Source organism: Leiobunum rupestre, chromosome 3, assembly GCF_980474605.1.
Source record: "Leiobunum rupestre chromosome 3, qqLeiRupe1.1.hap1, whole genome shotgun sequence".
Classification (NCBI taxonomy): Eukaryota; Metazoa; Arthropoda; class Arachnida; order Opiliones; family Sclerosomatidae; genus Leiobunum; species Leiobunum rupestre.
The window spans coordinates 14,665,599-14,693,220 of record NC_143386.1 but is presented as its reverse complement, the minus strand read 5'-3'; the positions used below and the strand labels follow the sequence as shown (position 1 = coordinate 14,693,220).

The following is a 27,622-nucleotide window of genomic DNA, read 5'->3' as shown; positions in this document are numbered from 1 at the left end:
GAGTACATTGTTTTATTAGATATCATTTTATTGAACCGTTAAAATCATAGAACTACATTTATTTAAATGATCTAGATAATCCAATGGTATTTTCAAATAATTTTTTATCCATAAGTTCACCTTTCATATCCAACAAAAAATGAAATCTGTAACCCTTAATTTTAAGAGGGTAGTAAGGTTTATTTGCAGATAATGCCTGTTGACCCGAGACAAACTTTAGTGGCACTGTTATCCTCCTTGCTCCAATAGGTGCGTAAGTAATGATTCGAACAAATTCACCACCTTTCAGCAACACAATGTATCGAACTGAACGTAAAGTATAAAGAAATGCTGCTCCTGATATCAAATAAGCTGAAATTATTTTAATTTGTGTTAAGGAAACTGTTTATATTATTATCCACAAAGGATGACCACAGTGCTTTTAAGGAAGGGGGGTTTCAAAGTTTGGTCAGAGTAATTAAATAAAATGTTATATTGTACTATAGTCTTTTCACATATGTATTAAGTATTAATTAATAATTTGGACCCTATTGAAAACCAGTGTAAAACTGAAAAGATATTCCAATAAAAATCTATTATTATTTAAATAATAGTTATGTCATTCGCCCTTACCAAAAAATAAGTTGGTTTTTAGTTGGTATTCACATTTAAGTTGATATTAAGTGGTCAGCATATTTCAGTAAACTAGTTAAGTTGGTAATAAGTTGGTTTTAAGTTGGTGGGAAAATGCCTTTTTCTCTAAGTTGGTATTTAGTGGTCAGAAAATTACATATAATTTTTTAAGTAAGTTTTAAGTTGGCTTTAAGTGGTCTTTATTAAGTAACATTTAAAGTAAGTTTTAAGTTGGTGTTAAGTTGTTTTTAAGTAGGTTTTTAGTTGGTATTTGTCTCAAATACAAACTTAAAACCAACTTAAATAGTTCTTAGACCACTTATTTTTTGGTAAGGGATCCCTATATAAATTATATCAAGAATGTATTGAAGTTACTAAGAATATTGGACTACAGGATTCTGATTCCCATCCTCGCAGCCTTTGGAGCTTAAATTCGTCTGCTTTCCCATTCAAGTTTGCTATATGGTATGACCTTGAATGCCCTTTAAATGCAGACGAACTTTCTCCACAAAAGCTGTGAGGATGGTACCAGGGGTTAATGCTATACTCAAATATTCTTAGTAACTTCAATACATTCTTGATTATATATTAAGCTCAGTCCCTAGGACAAAAATATCAGGATGAATTACAACACCCTCCCTTACCAAAAAATAAGTTGGATTTCAGTTTGTATTTAGTTTGTATACACATTATTAGTTGATATTGAGTTGGTATTAAGTAGGCTCAAGTTGTCAGCATATTTCAAGTTACTATTAAAGGGGTAATAAGTTGTTATTCAGTTGGTAGGAAAATACTGCTTTTGCTAAGTTTATAATTAGTTGGTTTTTAGTAGTCAGGAAGTTACATAATATTTTTAAGTTGGATTTTAGATGTTTCCCAAGTAGGATTTAAGTTGCTTTTAAGTAGTTAAATGTAAATGTTGATTCTGGTTTAGTTGGAAATAAGTTGATTATTTAAGAGAATTTAAGTTATTTTTAAGTAGGCATTTGTCCCAAATACAAACTGAAAACCAAGTTGAAAAACAAGTTGTCGTAAGTGGTTTTTAGCCAACTTATTTTTTGGTAAGGGCTTTTACATCCACTTTTATCTATAAGCACTTGCTGAACAGGGTGTTACGAATAGTCATAAATTTTATGCCGTGTTATTTGGGTCCTAATGAGTCAAGAAAGTCCTATGAAAATGCTTTGTTTCAGGCTTTAAGGCCCACAAAAACTGGGCCCCAAAACAACAAAATAGCCAGTAATGTGAAGTTGGATAAACACAATAGCTAATGCCAAAAGTTCATTATTGATCTAGCAGAATTGTGGTAACCCTTACCAAAAAAATAAGTGGTCTAGGAAATACTTTAAGTGGGTATTACTTTAAACCAACTAAATACCAACTTACAAATAATATGTAATTTTCTGACCACTAAAAACAAAAGTGGATATAAAACAAAGTCTGGGAGGAAAAGGGTTCGTTAGCTTTCTCAGTGGTTTCCTTCAAAAATGAGGAGCTGTTTCCCCTATACAATGATTGAGCCAATCAGGAACGACTCTGTTACATTTGGCCTATGTCTCATGACGTCACGGTCAGAGGAAATAGTTCAGATGGGCGATGCTAGCTAACCTAGCGGTAAAACCAAGAAGCATTCCTTGGTAAAATTCCCGAAGACGTTGTCACATTGGTTAATTTATTCCTTTTTCAAAAATTTTGGCTCAAGCTCGTAAGAAATATACACCAGAAGAGTTAGCTTTAAAGCCGAAAATTAAAGTTAGTCAGTGTAATTTATTTATAAAAGATTTGTATTCAACCAGTGAAGATTTAAACCAAGGCTTAACTAAAATTCCAGTAGATAGGGATGTACAGACAAATTTTAGTATAGTAACATGGATTAAATAACCCTATAAGGTTATTTAATCAATGATAGTAATAACCAAGGTAATAATGCAGAATCGCAAACTGAGATTTTGGGTTCAATTGTATCTCAAGAAAAGGGGGATGAAATTAATTGTTTTACAACTAATAAACTTAAATGTGCTAAACGTAAATGTGAGCCAAATGAAGCTGCTAAGGAAACATAATTGTGATGAAGATTTGACACTGTTGAAGAAATAAAAAGTGGATAACTGCACCCCGATTAAATTACTAACTTCAGTTGATAATGTCCCATGTCGCCTGTCATGTATAATATTTTATATTGAAACTTTTCTCAATCACCGCTGGGACTTTTCGAATTATAGTTAAAAATGTTTCTTTAAATTTTAATCATTTTTCACAACTGAAGTAGTTTCTTTAATTGTTTTCCCTGGATTATTTCTACCAGATGAGAGGCGAAACTGATCCGATAACCATTTTTGTAACTGTTGACACATACGGCATTAGGGAATCATGTGCAATAAATAAACCTCCGTTGTTAATTCCCCTCAAAACTACAGGGATTTTATTGAGGTTTTTTGCCAAGCTATCCAATGTACTACATTGGAGAGTTCATTTGCATATATTGGATCATAAATTATAACTGGGTCAATTCCTTCTTCATTAAGTACTAAATTGTATACCCAATTATTCCATGCGTACAGAAAGCCACTATCCTCCTCTTTCTTCAGAGTAATGCGAATGTAACAACTCGTGTTGAGAACACATATCTTCTAGTAGTTCTTTTAAAGTTCCATTGTTCCTCTTTGTGAAAATTCACGCACCAAATCCAGCTCAAAGACTATATAATCAGGTGGATAAGGAACTGAAGAAGAACTATAATATATCAGCTGATTTACGCAGGTACATGCGAGTAAAGCGCCATTTGTAATGCTCCGCCAAAGGGGGTAGGCACAAACTAGGGGCATGCTTGGGGGATCCTCATTTTTGATGGAACAGGGCTACCGGGTCCTCCCAGACTTTCTGTTTTATATCCACTTTTGCTAAAAACCAACTTAAAGAAAAAATTATTTTCCCACCAACTTAATAACAACTTATTACCCCTTTAACTAGTTTATTGAAATATGCTGACCACTTGAGCCTACTTAAAACCAACTTAATGTCAACTAAATTGTGTATACCAACTAAAATCCAACTTTTTTTTGGTAAGGGAATGGAACTTGGAATTAAAAAAAATCATTGTAGGATTTAGCACACTTCTTCTAGCTAGTTCGATAAGGAACTTTTAGCAATTACTTTTATTGTTTATCGATTCACTGTTATAAACAAGTGAATAATAAATCAAAACAATTGGGCTCAAGGCTGAATACCAAACTTAACATTACCTGCTATTTCGTTGTTTTAAGGCCTGGTTGGGTCCATTAACCTGGCCCGCCCTAATAAGCATAACTAAAATAGCATAGCCTATCAATACGCACCCATTATGCACCATTACGCACCGTTAATTTAAAATTTTGCACCAGTGCCGTTTTGACGGAATTTAATTTTTTAAATGGGCGGGCCAGCTTAACGATAGCCCGCCCAATTTAGAATTTCCCAAAAAAAACAGCCTATCAATACGCACCCATTATGCACCATTACGCACCGTTAATTTCAAATTTTGCACCAGTGCCATTTTGAAGGTAGTTAATTATTTAAATTAAATGGGAATTATTTAAATTGAGACCTCCGTAAGCACGGAGATTTACGTTGTTGGAAGACGGTTTGAAATACCTTAGAATTAAAATTAAGCGACGTAATTTCAAATTTAGGTTATATGACAATCACAGCTATTCAAAAATATAACTTTTATGAATATCGGACTTCAATTGAGAAACGGTTTGAAGACTTTTAGGCGAAAATATAAAACTACGAAAATTGGAGACCCGTAAATTACCGCGAAAGCCATACTTAAAACTAATATTTACTAATGGAACCGAAGATATAAGTCCGCTGGATCCTAACCTAACCAAAAATAGTTTTTTTTTAAAGTTATCGGACATAATTTTCAGTATGTTAGGCTCAGATTTCAAAATTATGAAGGGCGATTGATGCCGGTACGTGTACATTCGAACGAGTTAACATTTACCTCCCTATCCCGTTAAGCTAATTGTCCGACACATCGGCATCGGCATCGGCTACATTGTAAGTGAAACTAGTACAAACGAATCCTTAGGATTGTGTGTAAAAACCTAGGCGCAGTGTAATTTTGGGGCACTTATACCTGAAATTTCAAAAGTGGGGCTCTAAAATCGGTCCAAATGGGGGCCGTTAACAATCGTGCGCCTAATGGGAAAATCGCCACTGTGCTTAACAGAGCCGTTCGCTATTTTATGAGGAACTAAAGAGTTATAAATAGTAATCATCGGGAGCACAAGGTTGAAAACCCCTGATCTAGACTAACAATATGAACTTGAAAAGTTGATCTGACTCGTAAAACAGTGTAGTGCAAATTTCAAAAATGGTAGGTCTTAATGGGTGCCAATTGATGGGCTACTTTTAAGGCTGAAAATTTTAAATGGGTGAGCTTCATTAACTTGGCCCGCCCAATTTGAAATTCATATATCTCTGAACCCAGTGTGGTGCAAATTTCAAAAATGGTGGTGCATAATGGGTGCCAATTGATGGGCTACTTTTAAGGCTGAAAATTTGAAATGGGCGGGCTTCATTAACTTGGCCCGCCCAATTTGAAATTCATATATCTCTGAACCAAGTGTGGTGCAAATTTCAAAAATGGTGGTGCATAATGGGTGCCAATTGATGGGCTACTTTTAAGGCTGAAAATTTGAAATGGGCGGGCTTCATTAACTTGGCCCGCCCAATTTGAAATTCATATATCTCTGAACCAAGTGTGGTGCAAATTTCAAAAATGGTGGTGCATAATGGGTGCCAATTGATGGGCTACTTTCAAGCCGGAAAATTTGAAATGGGCGGGCCCATTAACTTGGCCCGCCCGGATTTAAATTCATACATGTAGATCTCCGAAACCAATGTGCGGCAAATTTCATAAAGGTGGGGCTTAATGGTGCATAATGGGTTGGATCGCCGATTTTTAAATATACGCCGGAAAACTAGCCTGTCACAAAGCACCCGTGGTGCAACGTTACGCACCACCTTCTTTATAATTTGCACCTTACCAGTTTCTGAGATATACGAAATACGGATTTAAATTTATATTTTATAATTTAAGATTTTTCAATGAAGAATATTTCAAAATCATTTTTTGCTAGTTTAAATATTAAAAAATGTATCTGAGGAATAGGAACTTTATTTTTCAATACGGGTGGAAATTTAAAAAATGAACTACTTCTGCATGTGGAATACTTTAACTACACCCTTACTAGTGTAAAAGTATCTTTATTAGTCAAGTAATTACCTTTTGAACTACCGAACTAAATATCACTAATTTGATAAGAACAAAATTGTAATAAAATATGAAAAAGGTTTTAATTTAATAGAATAAAGATCATTTAGTGCGTTTTTGTTACGCTTAAACTGGACGTTTTGTTTCGTGGCTAGTTTAATAATATAATCTATTTAAGTTGTATAAAAAAAAGATGGACAATTGCAGTTTGATTTTCGCTACAGTCTTCTCTCTGGTTTTTCAGATCGTCATAAATCTCCCATTTGTCGTTAGGTCGATGGGCATAGCAAACATAATGTCCAGTTGTACCAGTATTGCTGCCTCCACGATAAACAATGAGTCCCCTGATTTTAAACGAAGCTTCGCTAATGGAAATATGTTTCGGAACATCCTTGAGTTGTATGGCCATGTCATTCTTGCAATCGGTTCTACTTTGAGAATGGATTGTTTGTATAAACAAGTTGGCAAGCCAAAATATACCTCTCCTCGGAAGAATGGTCCCTAGTGGTATTAATTTCTCGACACGACCCCCAAAGATATCTCCGCAATTCAGAGTTATTTACGAAAAACGTATTCTCGGTTCAAACCCTGCCCGGTATAAAATTTTAATTTTAATTTAAATAATTGAGTCGAAACAATCGAGTTCAATTTATTCAGAATATTATAAATTAAGTAGTTACAACAGCGAGTTAGACTTACTAAAACAATGCACAACTGAATTTAACCCTTTTTACAGTACATGTTTATCAGTTGAATATAATACTAAGCAAATTTTAATGAAAGAAATATCTACAGATGGTATTTGTATTTTTCTCGCTTACGAAATACTTGCCGCATCTTTAACGCTCATTTTATTTCAACACTCGTACATGTAGACTTCCAGTTGACGTTGTGACACATACCGCATGAAAAAGACCAATGCCGTCCAATTTCCAATATCATATAATGACTCGCACACCCAGGAAATCATTGACTGCGTAGATATCCAAATATCCACACCAAATATATTTACAAGAAGCAAAAACCTTACCATCAACAAAGCACAGAGAGCCACTTGACTAACCGCCAGCTCTTAAAGCAATAAACGTTAAATTATCAACTTTGAATTAACACAACTATATATAGGTCGTTAAGAATACCCGTAAATAAATAACAAAAAGTAACAAAGTGGACCACCCACAGGGTCTACCCTTTAACCCTCTTATCTCGGCTGACTGCGCTAAAACAAGATTTAACCTTTAAAATTTCATTCGTAAAAAAACCAGATTAGGCCTTCATAAATTCATTAATAAAAAAAGACTTTATTACCTATTATGCTTACGATGCGTGTCTTAATTTCAGTGAACCTAAGCAGCTATCGGTGGTTCTGGGGTAGAGCGCTCGACTGCCAAGCCATTGGGTTCGAAACCTGGGTGGCGTATTTGATTTAATCAATAGAGAAACGCTAAGTTCGAATTTCTTCGATGCAAAAATTTCAATTTCAATTCTATTTCAATTAAACCAAAATTTCGTGATATTAAATAAACTTCCGATAAAGCTGAAGGTCTAATTTTCAATAAAGCGTAACAAGTGTCGGTGGTTCTGTGGTAGAACGTCCGCCTGTCAAGCAGGAGGTCTCGGGTTCAAATCCCGCCCGATGCGATCGCAAATTGATACTAAGACGAATACCGTGTACAACTGGTGGAAACCCTGCCATTGGACGTTGAGAGGTAGCATTACACTCAGTACTCGGTCCGTCCCAAAGTCATTAAGAAGAAGTTGGAGAGAAAACGCCCATACAAACACAACAGACTCAACATGCACAACCACCAGAACACAAACTCAACACTCACAACCTACGCATAAACATTACAAAAACGTAACACACCAACCGTCACAATCCGTTAACGCTCAATTAAACCAAAATTTCGTAATATTAAATAAACTTCCGATAAAGCTGAAGGTCTAATTTGGGCCAGAATTAACTATTATTGAAATGGCCTCCAATATAGGACAGTAAGCGTCCTGTATTTCGTAGGAATGGCCTCTGTCATAGAACAGTTACGTCCTAACGTGAGAGGCCAATACCAAGATAATTCGTTAGAATGGCCTCTGTCGTAGAACACCTCCTATATGAAATTCTGGCCCAAATCTATCTTAAATTGCAGTCGCGTAGGAAAAAATATTTTAAGTGAGTTAGTTAGCCATTTAGCCTTACACTTTATTTTTTTTTACACCAGGAGGGTTATGGGTGATTAAGATATTCTTCGCGAATTATGTACAGGGTGGTTAAGATTTTATTTGCGCTTTATGCACAGCGTTCTTATATTCTTTGCGGTTTATGTACAGGGTGATTGAATTTCGAATAAAATCTTTCTTTAACATACGTTATAATTTACAATGTCCTGGGGATTGTGTGTATTCAAATGACCGTTAAATCTTGTTTTCTCTAAAGTACAAATTTCCCCAATAGGTGCCAGTTCACGCTTTAATAGGCTGTAGCTATCCGCTAGAAGACGATGCTGAAGGATACGGGGAAGTGAGAATTTGCAAATTATGCATATTAAAACGCAACAAAGAAAGAGAAGAGCTAATGGAGAAATTTGAAAAAGAAAATTGGCGAAACCAGGCAAAATCTCCCCCCAAAAAACGTCCTCGATCCTCATACTTGGAACCCCATCAACACGTTTTGAGGACCGATTGGAGTAACCCTGGTAAAGCTCTCCCCATTGGGCTATTGAAAAACAGTAATAGACCGGACCTGCAAACGGTCAATATTAAGAAGGAGCTTTTTTCTATAACACACACTTGTGCATTTGATAGTCTAGCGCAGTTAATTTGCGTTAGCTATTGTGATAGTGACGTTATGAAAGAGCGTACAGAGATTTCTAAGAACGTTCTTTTACAATTTTCAAGAAAAATGTTTGACAAGGGCATCACGGCACACATATATAGAGAAAGAGCATTCATACTTAAAACAGTATTTCAAGCTGAGCCATTTGCATTTAATATTATTAGACTAAAATTCGAAGAGTCAGTGGCTTCGCTTACCATTAAGCTTTTAAACGACGAGTCGAGTTTCCTCGAACATAATTCTTGCTCTGAAGAGGCATGCCCCCAAAGAAACCGAGAACGTCAGAGGCAAATTTTGTTACTAGAATGTAGCGCTTCAGAAATACATTCTTTAGAGGATAAAATTGTCAAAACGTTCCGCGAACCTACAGCTTCGGGAGAATGTACGGACTGCCCAGGATTACGAACGATTAATTACGATGCACCACAATCGCAATTTTTACCTCTCCGAGGGGACAAAGTCCCCTAGGAGGGGTTATACAATCACCGTGTCAGTCTGTGGGTCTGTGGGTCTGTCAGGCCTGCGAACGCGTTCGCATTTTCGGGGCAAAGGGTAATCACTGCGTACGCAGTTTCTCGAGACCTCTGCGTTCGCAGTTTCTCGAAGGGTTGGCAAAACCACCGTGTGAGGGTGAGCGTTAACGGATTCATTTGCGGTTTGGTTTAGATGGTGTTTTTTCGCTCACCGTCGTGACGGTTGGTGTGTTACGTTTTTGTAATGTTTATGCGTAGGTTGTGAGTGTTGAGTTTGTGTTCTGGTGGTTGTGCATGTTGAGTCTGTTGTGTTTGTATGGGCGTTTTCTCTCCAACTTCTTCTTAATGACTTTGGGACGGACCGAGTACTGAGTGTAATGCTACCTCTCAACGTCCAATGGCAGGGTTTCCACCAGTTGTACACGGTATTCGTCTTAGTATCAATTTGCGATCGCATCGGGCGGGATTTGAACCCGAGACCTCCTGCTTGACAGGCGGACGTTCTACCACAGAACCACCGACACTTGTTACGCTTTATTGAAAATTAGACCTTCAGCTTTATCGGAAGTTTATTTAATATCACGAAATTTTGGTTTAATTGAAATAGAATTGAAATTGAAATTTTTGCATCGAAGAAATTCGAACTTAGCGTTTCTCTATTGATTAAAAACAAATACGCCACCCAGGTTTCGAACCCAGGCCATTCGGCTTGGCAGTCGAGCGCTCTACCACAGAACCACCGATAGCTACTTAGGTTCACTGAAATTAAGACACGCATCGTAAGCATAATAGGTAATAAAGTCTTTTTTTATTAATGAATTTATGAAGGCCTAATCTGGTTTTTTTACAAATGAAATTTTAAAGGTTAAATCTTGTTTTAGCGCAGTCAGCCGAGATAAGAGGGTTAAAGGGTAGACCCTGTGGGTGGTCCACTTTGTTACTTTTTGTTATTTACTTACGGGTATTCTTAACGACCTATATATAGTTGTGTTAATTCAAAGTTGATAATTTAACGTTTATTGCTTTAAGAGCTGGCGGTTAGTCAAGTGGCTCTCTGTGCTTTGTTGATGGTAAGGTTTTTGCTTCTTGTAAATATATTTGGTGTGGATATTTGGATATCTACGATTTCTAACGCAGTCAATGATTTCCTGGGTGTGCGAGTCATTATATGATATTGGAAATTGGACGGCATTGGTCTTTTTCATGCGGTATGTGTCACAACGTCAACTGGAAGTCTACATGTACGAGTGTTGAAATAAAATGAGCGTTAAAGATGCGGCAAGTATTTCGTAAGCGAGAAAAATACAAATACCATCTGTAGATATTTCTTTCATTAAAATTTGCTTAGTATTATATTCAACTGATAAACATGTACTGTAAAAAGGGTTAAATTCAGTTGTGCATTGTTTTAGTAAGTCTAACTCGCTGTTGTAACTACTTAATTTATTATATTCTGAATAAATTGAACTCGATTGTTTCGACTCAATTATTTAAATTAAAATTAAAATTTTATACCGGGCAGGGTTTGAACCGAGAATACGTTTTTCGTAAATAACTCTGAATTGCGGAGATATCTTTGGGGGTCGTGTAGAGAAATTAATACCACTAGGGACCATTCTTCCGAGGAGAGGTATATTTTGGCTTGCCAACTTGTTTATACAAACAATCCATTCTCAAAGTAGAACCGATTGCGAGAATGACATGGCCATACAACTCAAGGATGTTCCGAAACATATTTCCATTAGCGCAGCTTCGTTTAAAATCAGGGGACTCATTGTTTATCGTGGAGGCAGCAATACTGGTACAACTGGACATTATGTTTGCTATGCCCATCGACCTAACGACAAATGGGAGATTTATGACGATCTGAAAAACCAGAGAGAAGACTGTAGCGAAAATCAAACTGCAATTGTCCATCTTTTTTTTATACAACTTAAATAGATTATATTATTAAACTAGCCACGAAACAAAACGTCCAGTTTAAGCGTAACAAAAACGCACTAAATGATCTTTATTCTATTAAATTAAAACCTTTTTCATATTTTATTACAATTTTGTTCTTATCAAATTAGTGATATTTAGTTCGGTAGTTCAAAAGGTAATTACTTGACTAATAAAGATACTTTTACACTAGTAAGGGTGTAGTTAAAGTATTCCACATGCAGAAGTAGTTCATTTTTTAAATTTCCACCCGTATTGAAAAATAAAGTTCCTATTCCTCAGATACATTTTTTAATATTTAAACTAGCAAAAAATGATTTTGAAATATTCTTCATTGAAAAATCTTAAATTATAAAATATAGATTTAAATCCGTATTTCGTATATCTCAGAAACTGGTAAGGTGCAAATTATAAAGAAGGTGGTGCGTAACGTTGCACCACGGGTGCTTTGTGACAGGCTAGTTTTCCGGCGTATATTTAAAAATCGGCGATCCAACCCATTATGCACCATTAAGCCCCACCTTTTATGAAATTTGCCGCACATTGGTTTCGGAGATCTACATGTATGAATTTAAATCCGGGCGGGCCAAGTTAATGGGCCCGCCCATTTCGAATTTTCAGCCTTAAAAGTAGCCCATCAATTGGCACCCATTATGCACCATTATGCACCACCATTTTTGAAATTTGCACCACACTGGGTTCAGAGATATATGAATTTCAAATTGGGCGGGCCAAGTTAATGAAGCTCACCCATTTCAAATTTTCAGCCTTAAAAGTAGCCCATCAATTGGCACCCATTATGCACCACCATTTTTGAAATTTGCACTACACTGTTTTACGAGTCAGATCAACTTTTCAAGTTCATATTGTTAGTCTAGATCAGGGGTTTTCAACCTTGTGCTCCCGATGATTACTATTTATAACTCTTTAGTTCCTCATAAAATAGCGAACGGCTCTGTTAAGCACAGTGGCGATTTTCCCATTAGGCGCACGATTGTTAACGGCCCCCATTTGGACCGATTTTAGAGCCCCACTTTTGAAATTTCAGGTATAAGTGCCCCAAAATTACACTGCGCCTAGGTTTTTACACACAATCCTAAGGATTCGTTTGTACTAGTTTCACTTACAATGTAGCCGATGGCGATGCCGATGTGTCGGACAATAAGCTTAAAGGGATAGGGAGGTAAATGTTAACTCGTTCGAATGTACACATACCGGCATCGATCGCCCTTCATAATTTTGAAATCTGAGCCTAACATACTGAAAATTATGTCCGATAACTTTAAAAAAAAATATTTTTGGTTAGGTTAGGATCCAGCGGACTTATATCTTCGGTTCCATTAGTAAATATTAGTTTTAAGTATGGCTTTCGCGGTAATTTACGGGTCTCCAATTTTCGTAGTTTATATTTTCGCCTAAAAGTCTTCAAACCGTTTCTCAATTGAAGTCCGATATTCATAAAAGTTATATTTTTGAATAGCTGTGATTGTCATATAACCTATATTTGCAATTACGTCACTTAATTTTAATTCTAAGGTATTTCAAACCGTCTTCCAACAACGTAAATCTCCGTGCTTACGGAGGTCTCAATTTAAATAATTCCCATTTAATTTAAATAATTAACTACCTTCAAAATGGCACTGGTGCAAAATTTGAAATTAACGGTGCGTAATGGTGCATAATGGGTGCGTATTGATAGGCTGTTTTTTTTGTAAATTCTAAATTGGGCGGGCTATCGTTAAGCTGGCCCGCCCATTAAAAAATTAAATTCCGTCAAAACGGCACTGGTGCAAATTTTAAAATTAACGGTGCGTAATGGTGCATAATGGGTGCGTATTGATAGGCTGTTTTTTTTGGAAATTCTAAATTGGGCGAACTATCGTTAAGCTGGCCCGCCCATTTAAAAAATTAAATTCCGTCAAAACGGCACTGGTGCAAAATTTTAAATTAACGGTGCGTAATGGTGCATAATGGGTGCGTATTGATAGGCTGTTTTTTTTGGAAATTCTAAATTGGGCGGGCTATCGTTAAGCTGGCCCGCCCATTTAAAAAATTAAATTCCGTCAAAACGGCACTGGTGCAAAATTTGAAATTAACGGTGCGTAATGGTGCATAATGGGTGCGTATTGATAGGCTGTTTTTTTTGGAAATTCTAAATTAGGCGGGCTATCGTTAAGCTGGCCCGCCCATTTAAAAAATTAAATTCCGTCAAAACGGCACTGGTGCAAAATTTTAAATTAACGGTGCGTAAAGGTGCATAATGGGTGCGTATTGATAGGCTGTTTTTTTGGAAATTCTAAATTGGGCGGGCTATCGTTAAGCTGGCCCGCCCATTTAAAAAATTAATATTTGTCAAAACGGCACTGGTGCAAAATTTGAAATTAACGGTGCGTAATGGTGCATAATGGGTGCGTATTGATAGGCTATGTTATTTTAGTTATGCTTATTAGGGCGGGTCAACTTAATGGAGCTGGCCTGGTTTTTGTGGGCCTAAAACTGAAACAAAGCATTTTAGGACCCATGTTCAATTGTTCATAGGACATATTTCACTCATTAGTACCCAATGAACACAACCTAAAATTTATGACATACTTATCCGTAACACCCTGTATAAATGAATATGGGTTTCGTTATTAGTAAATGTTGCCTAAAACAAATTAAGCCAGCCAATTAAGTTAAACGGCTATTGTGATCCAAATGGAATAATACGCTAACGTCCCTTACCAAAAAATAAGTGGTCTAAGAACTATTTAAGTCGGTTTTAAGTTTGTATTTCAAATACCAACTAAAAACCTACTTAAAAACAACTTAAAACCAACTAAAAACTTACTTAAAATGTTACTTAATAAAGACCACTTAAAGCCAACTTAAAACTTACTTAAAATGTTACTTAATAAAGACCACTTAAAGCCAACTTAAAACTTACTTAAAATGTTACTTAATAAAGACCACTTAAAGCCAACTTAAAAAATAATATGTAATTTTCTGACTACTAAAAACCAACTAAATACCAACTTAAAGAAAGAGGCATTTTCCCACCAACTTAAAACCAACTTATTACCAACTTAACTAGTTTACTGAAATATGCTGACCACTTAAAACCAACTTAATATCAAATTAAATGTGAATACCAACTAAAAACCAACTTATTTTTTGGTAAGGGGTATTAGAGACTGTAGAGACAAAACTTTCCCACGATGTCCATCTTTAAAGGGAAACCCTGCGACTGTTTAGTAATTTTACTGCCCCTAGATGGGGTAAGGAATCCCTCAGCATCACGAATTTATTATTGGAGTAACGCTCAAACAAGTGGTTTTTAGCCTGAGGTGAATAAGCCCTTACCAAAAAATAAGTTGGTTTTTAGTTGGTTTTCACATTTAAGTTGGTTTTAAGTGGGTTTTTAGTTGGTATTTAGTAGGTTTTCACATTTAAGTTGGTTTTAAGTAGGTTCAAGTTGCCAGCATATTTTAATAAACTATTTAAAGAGGTAATAAGTTGTTTTTAAGTTGGCTGGAAAATACTCATTTTTTGAAGTTGGTTTTTAGTGGTCAGATAATTACTTATAATTTTTAAGTAGGTTATAAGTTGGCTTTAAGCGGTCTTTATTAAGAGGTCTTTTTAAGTAAGTTTTAAGTGGTCTTTATTAAGAAAGCTTTTAGTTGGTTTTAAGTTGGTGTAAAGTGGTTTTTAAGTAGGTTTTTAGTTGGTATTTAGTTGGCATTTGTTCCAAATACCAACTTAAAACCAACTTAAAAAGTTACAAGACCACTTATTTTTTGGTAAGGGAGATCCTGCACACTTTGAAACATAAGTCTTTTAATTAATTCGTATCTCAGCCTCAAAGTAATTTGGGTTGTTACATGCTTAAAAGTGTTGAAACTGTAATAAATAATATTAAAACAATCTATTAGGGGCTATAAATATCGAGAATGATGGCTTAAGTGATTTAAAATACCAATTTAAATTATTTATAAAAAATTAAGGGTCTAAGCATGGATTAATTAACTAAGGGATGTTCCACGGGCTCAAAAATTTCGAAGTTGCCTGTTCCAAATGCCATCTATCGGCGAAAAGCGCCAATAGCGGAAATTTAATTTTTACCAATATAAACAAACACATGTGGATGGGCGGTTGCAGTGGGTTTTTCATACATGTTCCATGCGGAAAAAAATCAAAACTGTTATCCAGTTGTATCGGTAAAAAGGTGATTTGCGCATGCGTGGCAAAACTGATTTCGGAACAGTCGCTAACGCTCGCTTTGGCGAGTTTTCTCCCTTAGTTATTTAATCCATGGTCTAAGTTTGAAATGTGCTCTAACCAAATTTTAAAGTATTGCCTATTTAACAAAATATAACAAACCCTTTCCATTTTGTCAAATGTATGGTTTTGAGTTGGTTTGTCAATATTAAAATTTATTTTAAAAATACCCGAAAGACTAATAAAACAATTGTGCTAAACAAATTCAAGAATATATCAGTTTTATCTCCATTAAAATAATTATATCAAAAACCAAACAGCAGGGAAACTAATCCAAAAATGACATGAATCGTGGCAATCGCAGAATTTCCCCTTAAACAAATGGCTGTTCAGATTCAGTGCCTGGAGCATGACCATGAAAAAATAAGGAGAGCCAATTCAGACTTTCATCCAGACAAAGCAATATTACTGAATACTATGCACTTAAAAAATTATGGGGATACTTCTCTGGTGGGTTTTCTTAGGTGAAAACTTTCCCTAACAAGCAAACTGAAAAAAAAATTGGAAACTGGAAGTAAAAAGGTGAGATATTGAACTTTGATGTTTCATGTCTCCTTAGTTTACATGCCTATTGGTTAAAAGTAGAACTGATGTGATGGCAAATCCACATTCTAGTTTTAAAACACTAGAGGGTGTGAAAATGGGGTTTAATTTTAATTTGAAGAAAACTTGCAGCGATTTCAGTGACCAATTTATATGGTATCTGTACCAGTGTTACTGTAAGTTAGTTAGTTCATGTGGATATTAATTGTCTAATCTAAATTAAAAGTGGAAATCAAAAACTAATCAAAGAGCATGTTCAGGGAGTATAAATGGAATTTGTCACAAGATCTCACCAGCTGAATAGAATAATACTTTAATTCCGGTTTTGTATTTTTGATCACTGAAGTTTAACTTTTCCCAAAACCATACCGCTCTTGGATGAGTTTCTCTCTTTTGACTTATCTGCTCTTCTTCAATTTCTCTGCTTACATCTTGTAAATTTTGAGAAGAAAATTTTGCTAAGTACATCCAAAAAATTAGTTGAGTAGCTCCAAACACTGACACAATTCTATAGAAAGTTGAATGTTCGTTTTTGAAAAGCATAACGTCTTTAGAAACTTTTGTTTCAGTTTCAAACGGTAGCAATTTACTTGGTTTTGAACTAGCTTTTCGTATTGATAACTCGTTGAAGTGACTCGTCTTTAACATTTTTAATGGACAAAATAATACAACAATTCTTCTACTGATTAATGCAACATTATTTATTTTTCCGGCAAAAAATTGAGCGAACATTTTGCAATGTTTAACAATATAATATAATTCTAATTTAATTTTATTACTTAAACATGTCACTTTGGCTTGGTGTTTTCGATATAACAAACTTTCTAATTGTGGCCGGGAGCTGGTATTATGCAAAGTTGCCCCAAGAACCACCGACGTCAATCTGACCGCCGTCAATTCGCCGAAATCATTTTCAACGAAAAACATTTTTTGGGTAACGTAGGACTCAGATGGCGTGAGAATACAATAGAATCTCTCTGCTTTGGTACGCGCGCATTTTTAAAAACAAAAAAATATTTCGCCAGTTCTCGAAATAGAAGGTCTTATAAAATCGGGGTCAACTGGTTTTCCCCAACTTTTTATATTATCGCAAGGTAGAACTGATTGGTTTTTAACTATGTTAATCTAAATTACTAGGCCTATTGAACGAAATAATAATTGGCCGGTGAGCTCCGATACGAGCCGAGTTATATTTTTTTTAATTACGGAAAAAATTATCGAAATAGAAGGTCTTATAAAATCGGGGTCAATTGGTTTTCCCGACATATTTATATTCTCGCAAAGTAGAACTGATTGGTTTTTAACTATAATAATCTACATTACTAGGCCAATTATTGGTTCTTTCAATAGGCTTAGTAATTTAGATTAACATAGTTAAAAACCAATAAGTTCTACCTTGCGAGAATATAAATATGTCGGGAAAACCAATTGACCCCGATTTTTTAAGACCATCTATTTCGATATTTTTTCCGTGATTAAAATCAATATAACTCGGCTCGTATCGGAGCTCACCGGCGAATATTATTTCGTTCAATAGGCCGAGTAATGTAGATTAACATAGTTAAAGCTTGATGGAGATAAGTATTCTGGAGTGGAAAAGTCGGGCGCCACCTGCGGCTTTGTAAAATTCCCATCATGCGCTTTTTGGTCGGACGTTATCAAGCCAGAATGATGGCAGATAAAGCTGACGTCCGACCAAAAACCGGTTTAACCTTGGAGGCGAGAAGTATTCTGGAGTGGAAAAGTCGGGCGCCACCTGCGGCTTTATTTATTTATTTATTTATTTATTTATTTAGAAAGGAACTTTGCCAACCAAGCCGAATCCGGCTTATGCGCAGGCATTGACAGAAATAAACAGTATAGTAAATTACCAATAAAGTAACAAAATAAAAAAAGAAAATACATACAATTATATAAAAAATGAAATAACTAAAAAAAAAACAAATTACAGGTACGTTAGACATACAGACTAGGGATGGGATGCGAGGTGGTCTGTTACAGCAGTTCTAAATTTATGATAGTCGTTTATTGCAACAATATCCTGCGGGAGCTTATTCCAATCGTTAATTACTGAGTGGGCAAAACAATTAAGGCGCAAAGCCGTGTTGGCACGAGGTTTCTTAAGTTTAAGGGAATGACCTCTAGTGCGGTTATCTGTGTCTAGCGAAAAATAATCAGAGAAACCTAGATCTAATTTGTTGTTAAAAAATGTATGGAGCCGACACAGATTATTAAGTTTGTGACGCGCTGAAACAGGTTGAAATTTAAGGGCTTTTAATCGGGCAGGAGCAGGTCGCGATGAAAATTTGGTAGCTAATTTATTGAATTTATTTTGAGCCTTTTCCAGTGCCAACTGGTCGGTGGTCAGATGCGGGGTCCAAATTGGGGAGCAATAGTCAAAAATTGGAAGGATCAAAGAGTTATAAAGCGATTTAACAAGAAGGGGCGACCGAAAATATAGATTCCGCCGCATTAAACCAGAGACCGCCCGGACACGTTTGGCAACTTTGTTAGCATGACAGGAGAATTTTAGGGTAGGGTCGACCTGCACACCCAGATCCCGCTCCGAAAGAGTAGTATTAAGTGGGGTACCATTTAAGGTGTAAACAAAATTAAGGTTCTTGTGGCCTAGGTGGAGGACAGAGCACTTTGCCTCATTAAAGGAAAGACCACGCGACCTAGCCCAGAGGGCAACCCTATCAAGGTCATGACAATCAGAAATAGTCCGAAGGCGATGAGAGAGCTTTGAGTCGTCAGCAAAGAGGAGAATGATCGCAATGAGCAAGGCTTCCGGTAAAGAATTGATAAGGACATTGAAGAGGAGAGGTCCGAGGACAGAACCCTGCGGAACACCCCTACCAATGTCCCCCCAGTACGACGTCACACCACCCAGGACAACCCTCTGCCTGCGACCACTCAAATAGTTTTCAATCCCGGCCAGAGCATCGCCAACAATACCCGCTGCTTTTAGGGATTCAAGGAGACAAGAGTGAGGAATGGAATCAAATGCCTTAGCAAAGTCCAGATAAATCACATCCACTGAGTAACCATCATCAAGCCATTGAGACCACAAGTTAGTAGCTTCAAGTAGGTTTGTGAGACAGGATCTCTTAGAGAGAAAACCGTGTTGGTATGGAGAGATAAAGTTAGTAACTGTTAGGTGATCGGTAATCTGACTGTGAACAATTAGCTCACTCAATTTGGGGACTTGGTTGAGATTACTTATAGGGCGGTATTTGCTACGATCAGTTCTGGATCCAGATTTGTGAATGGGAGTTATATTAGCTTCCTTCCAGGCTGAAGGTAATTGACATTGGGAAAAGGAGCGATCAATTAGTAAATATAAAGGGAGAGAGAGCTGCTGATAGGGATTTTAACAAATACGGGTGGATACCATCTGGGCCTGGGGACTTAGAAACATTGATCCTAGTGAGAAGTCGCGATATGGTAGCTGGATCACATGTATAGCCTGTTAAACTGGGGCGAGACGCCGGCCTAGAGGAAATAACGGGAGTTGTTAGGGATGAACTAGGGGACGAGAAAGTAACGGGAGTTGTTAGGGATGAACTAGGGGACGAGGAAGTAACGGGAGTTGATAGGGATGAACTAGGGGACGAGGAAGTAACCGACACAGGTGGAGTGACTGTGCTAGTGAAGTAATTGTTCATTAGGGAAGCGGCTTCAGTAATAGTGACAGTATAAGTACCGTCGTCTTTCTTTAACTCAGTAATACCTACTCTAGTGGAGCGGAATCTGTTAACGTGCGACCAAAAGGCTTTAGGATTGTCTTTGATACAACCTGCCAGGCTATTTTCAGATTTACGCCTTAAGTTACGACAATGGGTAGTGTGGGCATTATGAGCTATACGATATCTTTCATGCGCCGCCGCTAATGTGGTCGGAGAAACTGACTGCTTTTTAATCTTAAGGAAATTAGACCAAGCCTTATTTTTAAAAGCCCGACTACGAATCGTGCGTTCGTTTGGCTTTAGCGGCTTCGGTGGTTTACGCATAGGGACAAACATATCTGTTAAGAATAAAACTAATCAAACAACTGCCTTGATTAAAGTAATGCAAAGGAATGTTTATTCACAAAAACCTGAATGAGTATTTATACAACGAAGTTAAAAAAGGTATAATATAAAAAACAATGTAAACAATACGACCTATACAAAAATAGATGTTCAGGGAAATATGTAAATATATTTCTTTCTTTTTATTTCCTTCAACATTTCCCCTTGAACTATATTTTAGTAACATCTGAACTTGGAATTTCCAAAACCATTCCGAGTAGGGATCGTAGCTTTTCCAAGGTCTGACGCGTTACGGCTTTAGTGAGGAGGTCGCCTACTTGATCCGACCCTGGTACATGTTCAACTTGAAGCTCTCCCTTGGTATACCTTTCCCGGATAAAGTGATAACGCACATCTATGTGCTTAGTTTTTTGGTGAAATTCGGGATTTTTGATCAACCTGATGGCGCTGATGTTGTCCAGTTGAAGGACTGGAATACTTGTTAGTGGGGAGATGTCACGGAACAGAGTTTTAAGCCAGACAAGTTCTTTTACCGCTTCACTTGCCGCCATGTATTCGGCTTCGGTTGAAGATATCGCCACTGATCTTTGCATACGGCTTGTCCATGATATTGCTCCATTACTGTACAAAAAGGCCATCCCGCTCACTGACCTACGAGTATCAATATCCGTCCCATGATCTGAGTCGCTAAACGCCTCCAAGGTCCCAGGTTTATGATTAGCTCGATACAGGATTCCCATCTTAAGTGTCCCTTTAAGATAGCGAAAAATTCTTTTTACCATCATCCAAAGTATAGCGGTTGCCCTGTCCAGAAAGCGTGATACCACACTAACGGCAAACGATATATCAGGTCTGGTGCAAGTAGCTAAAAAGTTCAGACTGCCAACCGCCTCTCTATAAGGAACAACTGTATTAAGTTCAATATCTTTAAAATTACCGTGGGACCTTTCAATTGGTGTCGAAACCGTGTTTGCATCTTGCATATTGAAACGATGGAGAATCTGTCTGGCGTACGATTCTTGATTTATAAAAATAGAACCATCTTCAAGGCGTGAGATTTGAACGCCAAGGAATCGTTCAGTTGTTGGTACTACTATCTTGAGAGAACTTTTGCTTCGTGCCTTCTTGTTTCGCAGCTCCAAGTCCATCGTCTACATACAGCACGATTATCAATTTATCTCCAACGCTGTTATTGTAGAATAAACAAGGATCAGCCGTACTTTCGCTCAAACTAAAATTTAAGAGGAAATCGGAAAACCGTTTATTCCAGCACCTGGGTGCTTGTTTCAAACCGTACAGGCTCTTGTTCAGCCTGCAGACTCTGTTGGAACCATCATTATATCCCTTGGGTTGAGACATATATATTTCCTCTTCCAAAAGACCATAGAGAAAAGCGGTTTTTACATCAAACTGGTAAAGATGGAGGTTTTCGTTGGCTGCTACACTCAGGACTGCTCGAATGGTCTCGTATCGGGCAACTGGGCTGTACGTTTCATGGTAGTCAATGCCTTCCTGTTGTAAGTATCCACGGATAACAAGTCTGGCCTTATAACGAGCGATGGTGTTGTTAGCATGAAGCTTGACACGAAAGACCCATCGATTAGACAGAGCCTTTTTTCCCTTCGGTAAATCCACCAACGTCCACGTCTCATTCTCAGCCAATGAAAGAATTTCGTCGTCCATTGCGTCAGTCCAGTCTTTTGATTTCTCCGAATTGACAGCTTCAAAGTAAGTAGAAGGCTCTTCGATCTCTGCAACCATGGCTTCGAATAGTCGTTGGGATATTTTACTTGTATGATGGTCTCGGCGCTTGATGGGATAAGGTATCGCTATCTTTGGTGCCACGTCCTCATGACCAGATGAAGTGTCAGCGACGGTATTGTTCGAACCGTCCTTGTCGGCAGAATGACCAGATGAAGTGGCAGCGACGGTATTGTTCGAACCGTCCTCGTCGTCAGAATGACCGGCGTCTTCCGAGTCCTGATATTCGTAAGGACCAGTGCTTCTGAAAGAACTGATTAACTCTGGTTCGAAAACAACATCTCTACTGCATACAAGCCTGTTTGTTTCTTGGATCCAAACTCTGAAACCATCAACATCATCGTTATACCCAACGAAAAAACTACGTACGCCTTTTGGATCCCATTTACGACGCCGTGCATCAGGTGTTTTGACGTAACAAACAGTGCCAAATACTTTGAAGTCGTGTACTCTGGGTAGATTGCCATGAAAAAGTTCATAAGGGGACTTGTTCTCCACGCGACTTGATCCAACTCGATTGAGAATGAATGTTGCCATATTTATAGCTTCAGCCCATAGACCTTTGGGTAATTTCTTGGCTAACAGCATTGTACGAGCCATGTCTAGAAGCGTACGATTGGTCCGTTCGGCGCATCCGTTCTGTTGTGGAGTGTATGGATTGGTTTTTCGAAACTGAGCACCAATCATGGACAAAATCTCTGCAACATCATGGTTATCAAACTCGCCTCCACCGTCGGTCAGCATTGACTTAATTGGGAAGCCATGGTGCTTTTCCACGAACTTCACAACATCTACCACCGCTTTTGAAACTTGAGATTTCTCCTTTAAAAAATAGATTAAGCGGTACCTCGAGTAATCATCAGTGAAGCAAACAAAATACTTAGTACCACCCAAGGACAGCGTATCCATCGGTCCACACACGTCTGCGTGAATGAGCTCTCCTACACGAGCCGATCTTTGTGTCCTTTCTACAAACGGACGACGACTTTGTTTACCCTCAACACATGCTCCACAGAAATCGTTTTTGTCTCCAACAGTGATATTCATTCTTCTGAGAGTTCGTGCCAGAGTTGCAAAGAATCAACGCCAGTCAAGTTTGCTTCTGATGTGCGGATACGAATGTTTAAAGTATAGAATACACCAGTGTAATCCGCCACCAACTTGACAACTCCATCTCGAACGAATAGCATTTGTTGACCAACGTCTCTGAAACGAAGCCCCTTCTCTTTCGCCGACTTTATCGAGTATAGATTGCGCTTCAACTGTGGGACATAAAGAACATCAGAGATTGTTGAGATAAAAAACTTGCCTTCAATGATGGTATTAACATCTATAGATCCCTGGCCAATGGCGTCGATTCTCGCTCCATTCCCTAATGTAATGGGAATCGGTTCGGTGAATTTTTCGAACTTGGTAAACCAGGAAAACTTAAACGAAATATGGCAGGTCGCACCCGTGTCGACAATGAACCTTTCAGCTGGGTCAATGATCGAAGTAGTTTCGCCAATGAGCAATTCTGCGGATCCAAGTTGTTCCCCAGATTTGGGTGGCATTTTTTTATCTTCACTTTTCAATTTGCAGTCACGTTTGTAGTGACCCCATTTACCACAATGGAAACACCTGACACCTCTCCTTTTCTGTTTGGCAGGAACAGATTTGGTCTCATCGTTGAGATTCTTTCCTTGGGCCGACGTCTTAGTATTTGCTATTTTCTGAGACCTTACATAAAAGGCTTCTCCACCAGCAGCCGACGGATCAGTACGTTGGGCTTGCCTCAGGCTGTGTCGTTTTTCAGCAGCGACCAAGGTAGCTGTGAGACTTTCGATAGTACGATCCGATGCAGCCTTCGTAAACCAAAGCTCCGTAATTGTCTCGAACTGCTCCGGTAACCCGTGAAGAATCTTAACTTGGACGCTTGAATCATCCGGTTTTATCTTGAACTCCTCCATTTTGTCCACCAGTTCCCTGACGCGAGTGATATATTTCACCATGGGTTCATCAGATCCTTTCAACATGGGCTTCGACCATTCGAATTGAAGATTTAAGGCTTCTTGCTCTGTCTTCGGTTCGTAAGTATTTTGCAGTGCCAACCACATGTCGCGGGCACTTGCATGGCGTCGAATTATCGGGAAGTCGCTCGAGTCCACTATTTTGGTAATGACCACTTTAGCCGCTCTATTGCCTTTTTCCCAAGCTGCTGCTCTCTTGGTAAAGTCGGCCTGGTCCGTCGTGCTTGCGCTAGGCAACAGTGGAGTCGGAAAAAGAATCTCCCCTGATACCACCTCATATGCTCCTGGTCGGTCCATCAATAAGATCTCAACGCCAAATTTCCAATTAGCCCAATTGGAAGACCCGTGCAGCTTCTGGAAACCGGAAATGTCTTGCTCCGCCATCTCGATCACGAAGAAACGTAGAGACTGACAACTTGACAGACTTTCCAAAGGAATACTGCGACGGTAGATTGACTTGAAGAGAACAGTGAGCTATACTTGCATGGAACCTGAACCACGCTCTGCTACCATGTTAAGAATAAAACTAATCAAACAACTGCCTTGATTAAAGTAATGCAAAGTAATGTTTATTCACAAAAACCTGAATGAGTATTTATACAACGAAGTTAAAAAAGGTATAATATAAAAAACAATGTAAACAATACGACCTATACAAAAATAGATGTTCAGGGAAATATGTAAATATATTTCTTTCTTTTTATTTCCTTCAACAATATCAATACCTGTTTGTAAAATTTGCAGAAATAGCGACCAAGAATCAGAAACGTTGGGGGACCCGAGGAACTGAGACCAGTCAATGTTAGAGAGGTAGTCATTAAAGACGATATAATCACCCTTGAAAAAGTTCGGCCGTGGGATAAAGTGGGGACGAGCACCTTGAATTTGAACCTTAAACACTATGGTAGAATGGTCACTGCGTCCCAGGGCTGCCTGCATCTCCGGGTCCGACACAAGATGATGGTCAGAAGAAAGGATTAAGTCCAAGACATTATCGCGTTGATGGAGGCCACCATTTCGGGTGGGGCTAATGACAAATTGAAACAAAGCGATGTCAGTCATACCTTCGAGAAAGGTTTTAGTGAAATGACAGGCCAGGGGAGCTGGTACTAGGTTGGACCAATCAATACGGGGGTAATTAAAGTCGCCTACAATAAGTACCCTGTAACCATTATGAGTGCAAAAGGTGGTGACACAGTGTAAAAAGGTGGTGAGGAGTACATGGTTATTGTATTGTGGGTTCGGAGATCTGTAAATTACAACGACAAGGGTAATTACAGACGGGGTGGCCTTGTGAGACAGAGTGACCATCAATATATCGAGGTCCTCAGTACTGGGAGTAAACGGAGACAAGTTGAGGTCGGTAAAGTGATAGACACGGGTAGATAGCGAGTTATGTACATAAAGGGCCACGCCACCCCTGTAATACCCTTGTAAAATTCCCATCATGCTCTTTTTGGTCGGACGTCATCAAGCCAGAATGATGGCAGATAAAGCTGACGTCCGACCAAAAACCGGTTTAACCGGGGTAGTCTGGGAAATTATAACAGCAATAGGCGGGAAAGGACGTTCTTATTACCGTTATGGGATTTTCCACTCCAGAATACTTCCCTCCTCCAAGGTTTAACCGGGGTAGTCTGGGTAATTCTAAAAGCAATAGGCGGGAAAGGACGTTCTTATTACCGCTATGGGATTTTCCACTCCAGAATACTTCCCTCCTCCAAGGTTAAAGACCAATCAGTTCTACCTTGCGAGAATAGAAACATAGACGAAAAACGGTTTACCCGTTCTTCGTCTATAATAGAAATAAATCGGGAAAACTAAATGACCCCGATTTTATAAGACCTTCTATTTCGATAATTTATTCCGTAATTAAAATCAATATAACTCGGCTCGTACCGGAGCTCACCGGCCAATTATTTTTCGTTCAATAGGCCTAGTAATGTAGATTAACATAGTTAAAAACCAATCAGTTCTACCTTGCGAGAATATCAATATTACGGGAAAACCAATTGACCCCGATTTTATAAGACCTTCTATTTCATGAACTGGTGAAATATTTTGTTGTTTTTAAAAATCCGCGCGTCCAAAAGCAGAGAAATTCTATCGTATTCTCTCGCCAACTGTTTTCATTTTAAGTATTTTAGTGTAGTCTAAGTGGTTTTTCATTCTCATTGAGTCCTTCGTCACCTCAAAAATATTTTCGTTTAAAATGATTTCGGCGAATATGGAATTGACGGCGGTGTCAATCTAACAGAATTCTAAAAGTTGGAATATATAATATTTACGGTGTGGTGGAGTACCCGATGAAACCGAATTAACCTATGGTTGTAGCTACGGCGTAAAACATTAGAAACTGCTTTTATACTTTAATAATATTACGGAAAAATTACCTAACCCACTAAAAACTTTGTTTACTATTAATAATAACCAAAAAAGCCAAAGTTATCTAAATATACGGAGAAAAACAAACTACAAAGTAAACTAAAACAGATGGCGATACCAGTGTCTTAAATTTTTCGACCGCGTTTTTTGGAGTTTACATTAATTTACTAAAATTTGACATACGAAATGTGATTGAAATATTATTATTTTAATGAAATTAACGTCGATGACACTACAATACGTGTTTAATCAAATATGAATAGGAAACGTGACTGAAATTAATATTATTTTAATAATATAAGGGTAATGATCAATTTTTTGGGTGGGGGTAATAATAGCAAACCGAATATTACCGTTTACCAAATTAAAAGATAGGTAGATAAATACTAAACATTTAATTTATTGGCCGGAACAAGAATGTATTTATTTATTCTCAGGGAGAATGAATATGTTGAGATTATCTTTTGCGTTTCTCTAATTCCACCCGTTTTGCCCCCGGTATGCTCCTCCGCTTTAATAAAATCAAATAATACTGCAATCTCATTGGTTCTTAAAAATAACGTTTTCCGACGCGATTAACGCTGCTGCGAGGACGCAAAAAATAAGACCGCCTCCTTTTTCTCCCCCTACCTTAGCGTGGGAGGTTAGGGCCTCAACGTGTTCGTCGATCATCTCGACATATTCATTCTCCCTGAGAATAAATAAATACATTCTTGGCCGGAATTTATAATGAAAGTCAAATTTTACAAATGTAAAAATGCAACTCCTATAAACGAAACGTTGAAGGCGTTTAAAGCGGACGGCGTCCGACATTTTAATTTGGATTAATTATATTATGACGCGGTCAATCTGATTCAAATAACCGTCAATGATACAACAATATGAGTTTCATCTATTGCTATAAAATTTAGAAATGCACCTCCTACAGCACAAGGGATATTAAGGTTGAAACAAACGCTAAAATATAGGGATAACGGCGTTTAAGGCGGCCCGCGTCCGACATTTTAATTTGTATTAATTAAATTATGACGCGGTCAATCTGATTCAAATTAACGGGTCATTCCATGACAAAGGGGGGTGCTCCAACGAATTTTTTAAAAGATATTGGTTTCTAAATGAGACTGGCAATTTCGTTTATATAGAATAAACTAACTAATTAAGATATGGAGTTACTCTTTGAAGTGTTGCATTGTGAAATTATTCTAAATCAATTGAATCAATATAATGAAGAACCCATAGACGTACAAAGAACAAAGGAATGGGGATTTTCCTAAATCGACTCCTAATCTATAATTTTCAGGAGGCGAAGCTATAGTCGAGCTTCTACCACTATTGTTACTTGTATTGCCATTAAGACTGATTACGAAGTTAGTTCTGTAAGAAGGTTCATGCTTCGTTCCTGAATTAGCGGCCTTTTATTTTTGCCAGAACTTTTAATATTCTGGCAAAGTAGATGGCGCGGAAGAAGTTACGAAAGGAGACAAAGAAAAAGGCGGAGCATATTTTGAAATATA

The 27,622-nt window shown here is 37.7% G+C and overlaps 1 protein-coding gene across 1 annotated transcript; it reads right to left on the bottom strand.

The window, feature by feature from the left end:
- Positions 1 to 3: 3 nt before the first annotated feature.
- On the bottom strand, positions 4 to 16,894 carry LOC149949549 (transmembrane protein 223). Its single transcript, XM_090167853.1, has 2 exons — positions 16,213 to 16,894; positions 4 to 351 (listed from the first exon to the last, which is right to left on the bottom strand). The coding sequence occupies exons 1-2, from the start codon at positions 16,844 to 16,846 to the stop codon at positions 59 to 61; spliced, it is 927 nt and encodes a 308-aa protein (XP_090023979.1). The 5' UTR covers positions 16,847 to 16,894; the 3' UTR covers positions 4 to 58.
- Positions 16,895 to 27,622: the final 10,728 nt, after the last annotated feature.

What these genes read in the sequence shown, in the direction of transcription:
- LOC149949549 (XM_090167853.1), bottom strand. Translation starts at nt 16,846, where the DNA reads ATGTTTTTCGTTGAAAATGATTTCGGCGAATTGACGGCGGTCAGATTG. An exon ending in AGTATTATTCTATTCAGCTG is followed by an intron (nt 352 to 16,212) that starts GTGAGATCTTGT and finishes AAATAATTTCAG; the next exon opens with CTTATTTGATATCAGGAGCA.